Source organism: Urocampus carinirostris, chromosome 15 (genome assembly GCF_059441175.1).
Source record: "Urocampus carinirostris isolate Australia breed hairy pipefish chromosome 15, RoL_Ucar_1.0, whole genome shotgun sequence".
In the NCBI taxonomy this organism is placed as follows: Eukaryota; Metazoa; Chordata; class Actinopteri; order Syngnathiformes; family Syngnathidae; genus Urocampus; species Urocampus carinirostris.
Window position 1 is genome coordinate 10661350 of NC_142363.1, and position 12468 is coordinate 10673817.

Below are 12468 nucleotides of genomic sequence, written 5' to 3' on the forward strand. Positions count from 1 at the left end.
GACAACGCAGAATGAAAAAGTGTTGACAAAAATCAATCTGAATCCTAACATTGTGAAACAACGGGCAAACTTAAGGCATGCACACATGCAGTGACAATGTAGATGCAAGTGCAAGTCCACGCCCACAGGAAAGTCTGCAGAAATAACCTCTAGATGGTTCATAAGATAACTGGTAATTGATGACGAAATGGTGGATGCCACAACCACACAAATATTTTAAATTTACATCCCCAAAGAAACTTTACCTGAGAGTCTGTGAGAGCAAGCAGAGCTACCAGAAGTGATACCAGGCAAGAAAGAGCTGACAGTGTGGAGCAGGGTAGGAACACTTTTAGTAGTGGGCAAAGCCTCGCATAGGTGAACACAGTTGCTGATGGACTGGCTTCGCTTAGCTTCCATCAGGTGAAGAGAAAAGGGAATGTGAGCACAGGAAGGAATAGACAGAATAAAGACAGCTTTCAAATATAACAAAGCACGGTACTTCACGTAGGAAAAAAAACTAAAATGATCATTGCATTTGACAGAGAGCCCATCAAGTGAATTGAAACTTTCAACTGAATATGATTGGAAAATGCAACAAACTGCGAGTCTTCATAAAAAGGAAAAAGATTAATTTACCCAATTTTATTCATTTTTGCATTTTTGATGAATAATATTTACGTCAGGATTCCAGGAATGCTAACACGAGACATTTTAGCCTGATTATGTCTACTTACCAGCTATTATATTTCATTTTTTTAAATAACGTGGAACAATCCATTATTATGACCTTTGATAAGAATACCTTTGCACCTTTCAGCTAGGCCATTAATGTAGTTCTGATTGTACTACGTTGGAAACAATGAATGTGACGAAGGCACAATAACTTGATACAAAAAGTAACTATAATTCTGACGAACTAGAACACTGCTTAAAATGGCAACAGATCATGAAGGCAAAGCCAAAATGCAAATCTTCAACATAGAAAGGCATAATCCTAACGTGAAGGTTAACTCAAAGAATTTCTTAACAATATGGGTCCCAACTATTCTTAGCAGGGCATCTTTATAAAACTTTGTTTCTATTAATGGAGTTAAAAAAAACCCACCTATTTTAACCTTCTGTATGGGTGGCCATTTTGGTGATGATAACATCAATGTTGCCCAGGTCTCAACTAACAACCAAGAACTTTTCACCCACTTTATATGGGTGAGCAATACTTGGTTATTAACAGAAGCTTGGGTAACAACCTGAGATGGAAAAAAAAATAGTTTTTTTTTTTTTTTTTTTTTTTTAATTGATTGATAAGACAAAAAAGGCCGGTTTGAACTAGTTCGGACCCAATTAACACAAAATACTGAGGAATCCATATGCTTTATATGTTGCCCATCCCAGGTAACCTGCCCTAATTTTCTTTTCATCATCCACTCTCAGGGCCTCTTTCTAAGAGAGAGTTTTCTTTACCTGAGTTGATGGGCGCCTCCTCTGTTGAGACTTTAAATAAGTGATGAGTGTGTGAGTATCTAGCAGGTTCCAGATGTAAACTTCCCGGAGAAAACCTATGTTGTGTATTGGCGCTTTCTAAGTTGAATGGTATGATTCCTAGATTAGTTGTTTGACATATTTGATGTTATATTCACGTTAAAGACCGGAATATTATAAAGAGATTTAGAATATGGTATATTAAGATCTCAGCGGATTTATTTAAATTAATTTACAAATATATCATTTAGAACTTATTTTAGATAAATAATACGAGTTTATATTAGAATAAAAGAGTGCAGTTAGTTTTTGAAGGTTGTCGATGATAAAGGTACTGCAGCTAGATGTGGATGAAACTTCAATCGTAATGGTAATGTGTGAAGAGGAAGGGGGTCATTGCTATTGTATCTTTCAAAACACTATCCATTCAGTGGGCAATAGATAGTGTCTACTCCTGCTTGCCACTGATTGCCATGAATACATATTAATGAGCATTAATTACACTCTCAGAAGAACCATCAAAATCTGTAGCCCAATTGAGTGTGGTGGATCTTTGGAGGAGGAGAGCAAAGAGTTGATGGGGCCTTTGAAGATCATTGAGCGAGAAATCCAATTAGACCCAAGAAAAGGAAGGACATTACAAGCGGTTGTGTCACATTAAAACATAGACACACGTGGGCAAGCACACACACATAGGACGTCCCCCCCACCTCCGGGCACAAATGTTGCTCCTTGTTCACTGAGCTCATAATTCCAGGGCATTAGGTGTAATTGCAGAAAAGAAATGGGTTTGTCTCCCTTTTATCTTTGTCATTGAGATTTGGTCTAAACTAAAAAAAAGCATGCATGCATTTCAGTGAGTTACTCCGTTCTACTTATAATTAGCCTGTCACACATTGACATCAGATAAGAGCCATTGCTGCGTTTGGACTGAGCTTGCAACAATGGGCGTTCTAAGCCAGCTTTTGACATACTGTCAAGACATGGAAATTGAGTCAATGTGCAATGACATGTGAAGGAGACAATAGGAGCCATCTGGTGGAGCTTTCCGTCTCTCGTGTTTGGCCTTTTAGTGGCACCTGGGCTGGTGTATATGCAGACCTGTCACATGAAACTCAACAGAGTCGATGTATCCAAGAGCACCAGAAGCTAAGCAGCATCAGGTTCTTACACAATAGCATATAAGATCAACAAAATAATCACAGCTAAATGTCAATGACCTCCAATTATTAATGTCATAGTCATGATAAGGGTTAGACTATGAAATGGTAACAATAAAAACCCTTTCCATCTTAAAACTGTCAACCAGGGAATGCAATTACGAGTTTGGAAATAGATAGCATGACCTGCATTAATTAAAAGAGGTATTGCTTTATTTACACGGACACATTTTACATATTGAACTAAAGTCCCTACCAGAAGCTTTCTGTCGGACAATATTGCGGGCCTTCTCCACACCAGGAGCACCCGAAGTGGTGGCAGAGCGAATCCTCATTGGCTCTTGACCACCTGGAGTAGCCACGTCTCCTTGGTTCCTCCAACTTAATGAAAAGGAACGCGCCACCACAGCTGATTTCTGAGAGTCCTGACTCAGTCCTGCCAAGGAAAAAAAACATTTGTCCATTCTAGTATTATTTCGTTATCATTTGAATGTTTAGTGTCGATGCTTTGAATTTAGCTTGTAGAGACAATATTATACAGAAGGGTCGGGAACGTATAACACGCGAGCCACATTTGGCTCTTTTCAGAGTAAATAAGGCTCAAAGATAAAATAAGGGCCATGTTAATATTCTCTAGTACGTTGCATTTGGAATATACGCAGAGCCAAGACGTTGCAAATGTGCTTGGTTTGGTCCAAAATGTACAGGTAGGTAGAGTCCCAACTACAGTTTGCAGTCACAATGTTGCACCAGCAGACCCCGATTAGACTATACGTCTCTATGGAGTTCTGTGTATGGAAGCTTATTAAACAATGTATGTTCAGTGTTCAGGCAGTTTATGATGAAAATCCACAGAAAGAACTATACACACCCAAAAACGCTGGCAAAGCACCCAGAGCAATATTGTTTGGTGAGCGGTAGGGGTGGGCGGACCTCTGTACACGTAGCGCACTCCTTTTCCTTTCTCGCCCAGCCCCCTCTGCGCTGACGGTATATACATCAGTATAATTCTTGTCTACAGTATTTTGAGACATTTTTACAAAATATCTTTGCACTTAGTTAAGAAACCATTATTTACGCCAAAAATGACAGTCAAATTGAGCCTCAACAAGCTTAAGTAACTAGGGGACACATTTTAAGTGGTATATTTGTTGGTATGGGACACAGACTCTGGCGTTATTATTACATATATTTGATCAAATCCTCAAACGTCACTCAGTGAAATAAAAGGCTCTGAAGAATTAGTTTTTGTTTGGAGGGCGGAGTTGGCAGTTTAATTGAAATTTTTCTTAAAATATATGGCGTGGCTCTCAAAAAAATGTTGAAAATTATTCAAATAGGTTCCCGACCTCTGGTATACAGAATTGTTTTGTGTGTGTATATATATATATATATATATATATATATACACACACACACATACATAAAATACTTTTTTTGAAATCCAAACAGCTCATTTAATGGTGATGGCTTTGTTACCAGATGTAAAATAATTGTTTTCATAAATCAACTAATGAGTCAGAAACAGCAGTGAGGCCACATGTAAAAAAAGGTTCAAAATAAAGTAACTATTGTATTTCAACACTTTTTTTCAACATGATTGCATGGGTGTTTCACCAGTGTTGCAATAAAAATCAGAACCCAATTAAGCTACAATTAAGAGGTCCATGCAATTGAAATTTGAGTCAACCTGACCAAAATTCTTGATACTTCAATTAGGGTTCCTTCAGCTTAAGGACTTTTTAATGCATTTTGAAATGCAAAATAAAGAACAAGTCGACAAAAATACAACAACAATTCAAACCAACAAAACAAAAAATACACAAATATTTCTTGCACACAATTCATCACATGACCCGTTACAGCTTTTAGCAATGACGACAAACGTTACTTCTCATTAAATGTACACTTTCCCATGGTCGAAAGTAAACGTCTCTATCTGAAGTTACGATGTGGTTTGGGGGTAGACCTAAGAAATCAGTCTGCTCTGAAAGCCCTGACTCAAACCACATCACCATTTTGATAGTTCCGGTATTGTGGTGACGCCACCATGCCACGAAAGTAAATTGATGTATTATTAAAAAAAAAAAAATCCATAAATGTTACTAAATATTTTTGGTTCAAACAAATATGAATCTTATTAATGTGTTCACATCTTTAAGACTTTAAAAATTGGATTTAAGACATTTTAATGCCAATTAAGGCCTTATTTTTAGAATAATTAATTCAATGCCTTTCAAGACTTTCCAAGGATCCGCGGGAACCGTGTTAACACTATCTGTTCTGGAAGTTTTGATTGTTTTAGCCACAAAAGAAGGTATTAGAGAACAGGCCTTTAACAATTGACACATACTTGGTGTAAAAGCGACATACTATGCACAACTGTGTGTTTGGTCTGAATACAAACATAGGCTGGGGTTGTTACCATAGTATTATTTTGCCTTTTACCTGAGAAACCTGGGAAATATTTTAAATGACTCACCAGGGTTTCTCTTTTTTTGTCTAGTAAAGTCATGTTTATGAGTATAGCCCTTAATCACAAAGAGTCTCAAAGGGCTGTGCACAGACCACAGATTATTGCAAACGACAGACTACTATTACACCATCCCCTGATCTAAAACCTTCATAAGGGCAAGGAAAAACTCAAAAACCTCAACATGAGGAAAATGAAGAAACCTTGAGAAGGGACTGCACATGAGGTAATCCCCCTTCCAGGATGACCAGGCTGAAATGGATGTTGCAATTACAAACAATACACAGCTATTGTCAACAGAAAATATAGGTTATTCATATACTATAGAATAGAAGCGTGTTTTGAGCCTAGATTTAAACAGTTCCACTGAGGTTGCAGATCGAATCGAAGAGCATTCCACAGCACCGGGGCCCGAATGGAGAACACTCTCGAACCTGCGGATTTCTTCTTCTGTTGCTTTTTTATGTCTCCTAGATAGGTTTAAACTCTATGCAGTTTTGATGCACTTTGTTGGGGAATGAAAACAAAGTTATCCTGATTATCAAAAACACCACAGTAAAATTTTCATGTTCGATATTTGCCAACACAATTCACTCTTTAAAGCAGTATGGAAAAAAGGCATGCAGACGGCATTGAACTACGATCATTTTCACACAGTCATAATTATTTGATCATTTTGATTTATGTTTATATTCGTCTTACCGCGTGCTCGTTGCTTCTTTTCTTTCTGTTCACTGAGTTTATCCAAAGGCAGGTTGGCCATGTCCAGGCCGTAAACAGAGCGGGCCAGCACAGCCGTCAAGGAGTCCATGATGCTAGCCCACTCTGTCACCAACTCTTCCCAGTAAGTCAAGGAGGACAGAACTGCAAGAAGCTCATCCCACAACTCCCGAGAGATGTACACACACAAATTGGCTCGCACCCATGCCACAATGATGGTCTGAAAGAATCATATAACAGATGTGAATGGATGTCAAGAGTACAAACTCCTATTTATATTATTAAGAATTATCAAGTGATTAAATAGCTACACGAAAAAGGATGGATGCCAAACTTTCAGCAAAGCCATCTCTTTTATTTTCTGATGGCCTCTTCATCACTGCTTCAGTTATCCTCAGTAGGACCTGCAACATCTGCTCCCTGTACACAATCAAAAACAATAAAGAGTAGAGTGAAATAAATGTGGAAAACATTCACAAAAGATACTCCACTGACCAGGTTTGTGTGTTCATCGTGTGCTCCATAATCATGTGCCTGTATATGCTCAAGACACACTTGCACACCTCAACCTGATTTTCCAGGAGCTTGGGTACATCCTGGCAAGGCTCAAGTAGAAACACATTCGAAGAGTTTGTCAGGAACACCTGCATTGTTCGGGAACCGTGAATAGACGTATACAGTATACAATATCCATCAAAATAAAGTAAAACTTACAGACCTGGAGTGTTGGCTGAATACCCGCCTTGATGTCCCTGTTTTGCTCCTCTGTAAGAAAACCTCGGTTGATTGCGCTGCTGAAAGAGTATGTTCTTCCCCAACTTGACGATCTCTTGTGGCCATGACTTTCAAGTATCTGGACAAAGACATGACTTGTCGACCTCTGGTACTTAATTGAGACTTAACAAATTGTTAACAAAACCCATATTCTTAAACTAATTGTAGCTGGTGCAGCTTTATTCACTTATTTAGTTTAGTATTGCGAGTGAGTTGTTTTTTGTTAACAGCCTTCTACAAAAGCTAGGATGTGTTCAAATAACCAACAATTGTGAAAATATGCATCTGACAACAAATCTTAAAAAAAGGGAAAAAATGACCTCTATGAATGTTATATTACTGTGTGGCCATTGTTGTAGATATAAATTCGACAAATAAGGCTAAAAAAACACCATATAAAAAAAATCAATAGAAAGCCAAAATAAATCTACAAAACCTGTGCTTGCATCTTAATATTCTCCGGGCTTCGAATCGGTTCACTGCTTTCATCCACTTCATCTTCCTGTGCAGTTTTGTCCGGCTCTGTCATGAAACTGGGATTCTCTTGCAGTATCCACGTTCGGTAGACTTTAATCACCTTTCTGGTCGCCGAAGCCTCGCAGGACGGCAACAAAAAAGCCTTAGAGGGATTAATACAATTATTAGGATGAGGCAACAATTTTTTCTTGACCTTACGTAGGTTTCAAATCAGGGGATGTTGTAATAGTGGTTTGTGTAGCCAGAGGCAGACCAAGGCATAAGCGAGCTAAGCAGCTGCTTAGGGCACCGCAAGCACTAGGTGGCCCCCCAAGAGAGGTTAACTTTTTTGGTGCCAACATTGTCTCCATTGTGACTTTGTGTGTCCACTCAAAATACCTCTAGAGCAATACAATAAAAATACTACACAAAAACTACAAAACTAGATATCAAATATAGTGCTTAGAAGCAGGGACCTTAAATATTGTATTGCTTTTATTCTGAAAATAAAAAAAAATAGTATAGAATTACTTCAAAATTACGACTACAATAATACTATATTACAAAATACTACTAAAAATGTATTTACTCCAAAAATACTACTATGGATATACTACAAAACGTCTACAAAAATAATACTAAAATACTGGTTTGGAAATACATCAATGATACTTCTACTGAAATACTAAAAAAATACCAATTCACAATACCATAATATAAAAAACTACTAGAGAAATATTACGACAAAAATACAGCTACAAGAGGATTACAACAAAAATACTGCAAATTACACCTATAGCGATACTACAAAAATTATCCCATGAAAATATCAAACAATATGACAAAATCAAAACTACAGTAACACTGAACAAAAAATAGTACAGATATACAACAAACATTCTCATTTGGAAATACTACAGAATACAACAGAGATAATACAAAAATAAAATATACTACAGTAATACTACAAAAATAAAACTACTATAATGATACAAATATACTACAGATATACAACAAAAATTATACTTCCAAAATACAACAAATGTACTACAGAAATCCTAAAAAAATACTACTCTGAAAATGAATGCTACATACAAGTTACTTTAGAAATACTTCAAAAATTGTACAAAATAAAACTATAGTAACACTACAAAAAAACTAATGAACTCTAATAAAAATCAGACTTCAGAAATACTAAAAATAAAACCTAAAATAAACAACTGTAATACTTCAATCTATATAACAAATAAAGTGCTTAAAACAGGGACGCCATATACGATTTTGCTCTAATTGTGGTCGTTTCAAAACCAATTTGATGAAACTAATCAGCTCCCGTGTTATTTTCAATTGTTCTCGATTGTTCTCAGCTCAGGGATGCTGCTGGAAATGTGAATTTCCCTTCGGGGATGAACAAAGTATCTATCTATCTATCTATTTAAAAAGAAGTATAACATGTCAGATGCGGCCCCCGACTCCAAATAGTTGCCCACCCCTGGAGTTGCAATGAGTTCTAGTAGGTATGCAAATTATCAAGTAATAGGGGGCCCCAAATCTAATTTTGCTTAGGGCAGTCCCCTGAGCTTCCCTTTGAGACTGTTTGTGATTAACGTTTCTATATAAATAAATGTGACTTGACTGTTAGCTGAAGAATTTCTAGAAATTGCCGTTAGAGGGCGATATTACCCCTTTGATACCGTGGCAACAAACCATAGCTTGACATTCAATGGACAGTAACTTGGAGCCGCAGCGAGTACAGTCACAATCATAACGAAGGAATAATATTTGACAACCATTCATACCTGATGGAAGACCTCGTTGACAAAATTTACATTGTCCCTGGTGGATAATAAGATGGCATGCACCATGTCATAGACATACTGGTGCTCCTCCTCGATGCTACATAAACTCGAATCACTGGGCCGCCGATCTGAGAGTGTGCTGCTGTTTGAGTGGCTCTTCTCAGGCTCCCCTGCCGGTCCGTTTGGGTCCCCTTCTGAAATCTTTTCCTTTTCCTGACTGCTACTGCCTGCAGTAACAGTCTGAACACATCCAATTTGTGTTATACAGTATAGCATACAACAGGTGTGTTGAAACTAAATCCTCATCTCAACGGCCCGCAGCAGACAAAAAAAAAACTGGCTAATGCACTGTGCAGCTTATTTGTAATGCAGCTACTAATCAACTACTAACAATATTTCAAGTATCTTTTGATAAGTTGAACATACTGTATATACTATCGTACAGTAGGCTTGAGGAGAGTTTCATATCCCAAACCAAATCAATTGTGACCGAATGTCTGGTAGTTAAAAAGGAGCTTTATGGAATTTGGAACTTGTTTCCTTGCTGCTGCCATCTTCTGTCATATTTGCAGCCTCTGTCAGCTTGTTTATGATGTCCGTGCATTTCTTAGACACACTTGAATCAACCTAATCTTTCATCTTTTTGGGGGGTATGGGTTGGCATTTTGATTTTACTTGAAGGTCTTCTTTAACTTACCATTTTCATGCTACACCAACAAGTAAAATAAAAAATGAAAAACTCCAAGGACAAGAACATCAGCATTCTTCCCATCCCATTCCTTCTAACTAATGTGTTCTGCCCTGAACAGCTTTGCTAAACGAAAAGTAAACGTGAACGGTGAATTTTAAAGCATAAGGGCAGTTGGAACTCAGTTGGGCATTGTCAACACACACTTAAGAAAAAATATTTTACTTTCAACTTTTCAAATGACATAAGACAAGTTTAAAGTTTCGGGATTTGGTTGACAATTTATTTTATTTTACTTCTTTTTTTAACAAATAACTATTTTTTTCTGCTGGAAGGGAAAGTATGGAAGAGTGTACCTTATGAAATAACACGTTAAATCAATATTTTTGACTGGTCTCACGGTTCACGGATCCCTTAACCTCCTGGGCCATATGGGCACCACTTCTTATGGCTCTACTTTGTTCAATATCACTGATTGTTACTTTCAACAAGAGGATTGTTTTGCCAGATTAGTGGTCTTTTTTTTTGGTCCAGAAAGGAATTTGTCCAACTATATGTTTCCAAAAAACTTTGGGCTCGGGGCAACTATTAAATACTAAACAAGTTCAATATCTACAACCAAAACTCAAATATTGGGAAAGCGCACTACTATACATGTTGTTGTGAACTGCGACATTAATGGACTGCTGCCTATCAAAGAAGAATTTTGAATGAAGACAAAGAAGTGTTGATGAAATAAAGTATGACCTATTTAAAATAAACGTTTTATGACAAGTGTTTTCTTTCCAAAAATTACCTTTTCCACGATAAATTGTCAATTGTCCCACCCTGCATAATCATAATACCCTGAAGCGTGTACTTTGTTGGGAGAGAGATCACATGCAATCATGGGAGAGTTGTTCTTCTTTTGTATTTTGCTATGAATTCCAAATATATAAATATGATATATATATATATATATATATATATATATATATATAAATTACAAATATATATGGACAGTTGCTTGCGAAACTATTTGACCTTCTTGAACTTTGAGACCTTTTACCACATTTCAGACTTCAAACATAAAGATATAAAACTGTAATTTATTGTGAAGCATCAACGATAAGAGAGACAATCATGAAGTGGAACACACTTTACTGGATGTTCTAACCTTTTTTTATCAAATAAAAAATTAAAAAGTGGGTGTGCCAAATTATTCAGCCCCATTGAGTTAATACTTTGTAGCGCCACCTTTCTATGCGATTACAGCTGCAACTCGCTTGGGGTATGTCTCTATCAGTTTTGCACATCGAGAAACTAATATTTCAACCCATTCCTCCTTCCAAAACAGGTTGGATGGAAAGCGTTTGTTTTCAGGTCTTTCCACAGATTCTCAATTGGATTGAGGTCTGGACTTTGACTTGGCCATTCTAACACCTTGATCTGTTTTTTGGTGAACCATTCCATTGTACCTTTTGCTTTATGTTTTGGATCATTGTCTTGTTGAAAGACAAATCTCCATCCCAGTCTCAGGTCTTTTGCGGACTCCATCAGGTTTTCTTCCAGAATTATCCTGTATTTGGCTCGATCCATCTTCCAATCAATTTTAACCATCTTCCCTGTTCCTGCTCAAGAAAAGTAGACGCACACCATGATGCTGCCACCACCATGTTTGACTGTGTGGATGGTGTGTTGAGGGTGATGAGCTGTGCTGCTTTTACGCCAAACATAACGTCTTACATTGTTGCCAAAAAGTTCGATTTTGGTCTCATCTGACCAGAGCACCTTCTTCCAAATTCCACATGTTTGGTGTGTCTCCCACGTGGCTTGTGGTAACCTTTAAACGACACTTTTTATGGATATATTTAAGAAATGGCTTCCTACTTGCTACATTCCTCCATAAAGGCCTGATTTGTGCAGTATACGACTGATTGTTGTCCAATGGACAGATGCTCTCACCTCAGCTGTAGACCTCTGCAGTGGGCTGCATCTCTGATCAGTTTTCTCCTTGTATTAGCTGAAAGTTTAGGGGGACGGCCCAATCTTGGTAGATTTGCAGTGCTCTGATACTCCTTCCATTTCAATATTATTGCTTGCGTAGTTCTCTTTGGGATGTTTAAAGCTTGGGAAATATTTTTGTATCCAAATCCAGCTTTAAACTTCTCCACAACAGTATTACGGACCTGCCTGGCGTGTTCCACATTCTTCATGATGCTCTCTGCGCTTTAAATAGACATCTGAGACTATCACAGTGAAGGTGCATTTATACAGAGACTTGTTTACACACAGGTGGATTCCATTTATCATTGTTAGTCATTTAGAACAACATTGAATCATTCAGAGATCCTCACTGAACTTCTGGACAGAGTTTGCTGCACTGAAAGCAAAGGGGCTGAATAATTCTGGACACCTACCTTTTCGTATTTTATTCGTTCAAAAAGTTTAAAATATCCAATGAAGTGTGTCCCACTTATTGTTGATGCTTCATAAGAAATTACAGTTTTACATCTTTATGTTTGAAGTCTGAAATTTGGTTAAAGGTCACAAAGTTCAAGGGGGCGAAATAGTTTCGCAAGCCACTGGATGTAAAGAAGCCTGGCAGTGCTTTTTGATATTGTATTTAAAAAAAATATCCAACATCCATTGTTTCTACCTGGATGAGTTTGGGAAGGACTTCAGGGCCATTTTTTGTACTCTGCGCTGTTGCAGCGCTACTGATGTATTTTTTCTTGAGGAAGAAGGTCACCAGCCAGGTGATGAAAGCCACACGAGGAGCAAGGTACTGGTCTCTAGTGCAGAAGGTGCTCTCATTGTTCCTCGTCACTGGGACATACAAAGGTTTTGGTCTATGATGTGGAAGGTCTGATCACAGGGGCAAAATGAGGAAGGTGGAAAAGGAACAAAAAATAACCCGTGAAAAAACAGAAACACCAGAAAGATATAAACAAACAG

The 12468-nt window shown here is 37.6% G+C and overlaps 1 protein-coding gene across 3 annotated transcripts in view; it reads right to left on the reverse strand.

Moving 5' to 3' along the window:
* Window positions 1-12468, reverse strand: part of ralgapa2 (Ral GTPase activating protein catalytic subunit alpha 2) — a 180868-nt gene that overhangs the window by 127523 nt on the left and 40877 nt on the right. For all 3 annotated transcript variants that reach the window (XM_088353749.1, XM_088353751.1, XM_088353748.1), the window contains exons 9-17: window positions 12170-12378; window positions 8844-9083; window positions 7025-7207; window positions 6533-6667; window positions 6310-6458; window positions 6126-6234; window positions 5797-6034; window positions 2878-3057; window positions 246-392 (exon numbers count right to left, since the gene is read on the reverse strand). In XM_088353749.1, coding sequence (XP_088209875.1) covers window positions 246-392; window positions 2878-3057; window positions 5797-6034; window positions 6126-6234; window positions 6310-6458; window positions 6533-6667; window positions 7025-7207; window positions 8844-9083; window positions 12170-12378 — 1590 coding nt within the window. The remainder of the gene's footprint in view (window positions 1-245; window positions 393-2877; window positions 3058-5796; window positions 6035-6125; window positions 6235-6309; window positions 6459-6532; window positions 6668-7024; window positions 7208-8843; window positions 9084-12169; window positions 12379-12468) is intronic.